The sequence below is a fragment of the Cyprinodon variegatus genome, unplaced genomic scaffold, assembly GCF_000732505.1.
Source record: "Cyprinodon variegatus isolate N-32 unplaced genomic scaffold, C_variegatus-1.0 Scaffold88, whole genome shotgun sequence".
Lineage (NCBI taxonomy): Eukaryota > Metazoa > Chordata > Actinopteri > Cyprinodontiformes > Cyprinodontidae > Cyprinodon > Cyprinodon variegatus.
Window position 1 is genome coordinate 132783 of NW_015150541.1, and position 1792 is coordinate 134574.

The window sequence follows — 1792 nt, forward strand, 5'->3', positions numbered from 1 at the left end:
AGATTATAATCCTTTCTGAAACCAGGAAGCAATAATTCAAGGATCGGCTGTAAAAAGCAACCATTAGCCAAAGCTTCAGCCCTATTCAAAGCAGCTGAGCAGTACCTTATAAGCAGGGATGTGAGTCACGTTGCACAGTGTGGTATCATAGAGTCCCAGAAACTGCAGCGGCCTCTTCAGCTCCTGGAACGGGTAGAGGCTGCTTTTACAGGGTTCAGTGCTGAAAAAAAAGAGACCAAAGTCTGTTATCTGATGGGAAAAAATCTGATTTATTCGACTGTCAGATGGATACTCACCTGGGACGGCCCAAAGCTTCCTCAAAGTGGGGCACCGTGCAGTTGTCCAGCATGATGTGACCCGAGATGTCCAAGGACACCAGATTGACCAGACGCTTAACGATGACGGTCAGGACCTCCTTGGTCATTTTAAACTTGGTATTCCTTCTGCTCTCTCTGGATATATCTAGGTGTCTGAAAGAGAACACGCATGTTGGGGCATGAAGAAGAGCTTCAATGTGATGAGATGATGCTAATCCTAACAAAGAAGTTTTTTAAAAATTCATGCAAAACTAACTGAAGGCCACAATGTTGTAATGACTTAATATCATTATTCTAAATGTTTCTCAGATAATCGACAAAGTATTGAAATAAATGAGTTTCCTTCAGATGTTTCTAATTAAAACCAGGATAATAATGTTAAGTTATGAAGCATTACATCAACCTTTAGATGAGAAACAAGCTGCAGGCATTCAGGAGCCAAAGGAACAGGTTGATCTACTTTCCTTTAAGAATGTCTTTCTATTATTGCCTAACCTTGGTTATAACATATTCAGGCTGTGAGGTGATGAAGTTAAAATATGATCTGACTCTAAAACATGTTCCAAAGTGAAAATGGAGGCAAAGAAAGAGAACTGAATGTTTCAGAAGAGCATAAACAACTATCGAAGTGTATTTAAATGACACTGGAGTTAAGAAATGTCTGTGAGATCTTTTCTCCATCACACTCTAATCATTAGAATGGTACAAAAACAATCCCCATATAAACCTGACACTGAACTCTAAAGAAAAGCCAAAATGATAGTTATCTTTATTTTACAAACAGCCCTCTGATCTAAAACTACTGTTTCTGTTCACCTATAGATGGATAACAGGATCTCTAAGGAACTCTAGCCTGAATAGATGGCTCAAGGTTAATAAAGATACAATTTTCTGCATGAAGACTATTGTAATAACTTTTTTTTTTTTTTTGCAGTACTTTCCCATGACAATCCCACCAATTACACTAGGCTGATTCTCCATCCCATGGCCTTTTTTATGTAACCCTGAGCTATCTCTATAGTTATGCTGCTATAGGCTTAGACTGCTGGAGGACATGGGGACCCCCATTTCATCATTCTATCTCTATTCTCCCACTCTGTAGAATCTGTTAGTTCAATCTCTAATGTTCTGCTTCCTCTGCTTTTTCTCATAGTATGAGAAAGCTTCCTGGAGGGGAGGCGAAATGTCTTAAAATCTTGGAAACCAAGTCCAGTGGAGTTTTTTGAACTTTTACGGAATGACTATGACCTGGATGACTGAGAATCTTCATCAGCATTTCTCATAACAGCTTCATCCGGTCTGTTCCTTTATGGCTGTGACTCCATCCTGGAGAGAAATATCAGCTGTGCTGCTGCCATCAACACCCTTGTTTATAGATGTTGGAGATCGGCCTGTTTTTCAGTGTAGTCCTGTTTCTCTGACTGTGACTAACTGGATGTGCTCTCTTCCTTCTGTGACATGGGAGCTGGCTCAGA

The 1792-nt window shown here is 40.0% G+C and overlaps 1 protein-coding gene across 1 annotated transcript in view; it reads right to left on the minus strand.

The window, feature by feature from the left end:
- The window catches only part of zer1 (zyg-11 related, cell cycle regulator), a 30275-nt gene that overhangs the window by 14986 nt on the left and 13497 nt on the right, over nt 1-1792 (minus strand). The window contains exons 4-5 of the mRNA XM_015373551.1: nt 297-470; nt 106-220 (exon numbers count right to left, since the gene is read on the minus strand). Coding sequence (XP_015229037.1) covers nt 106-220; nt 297-470 — 289 coding nt within the window. The remainder of the gene's footprint in view (nt 1-105; nt 221-296; nt 471-1792) is intronic.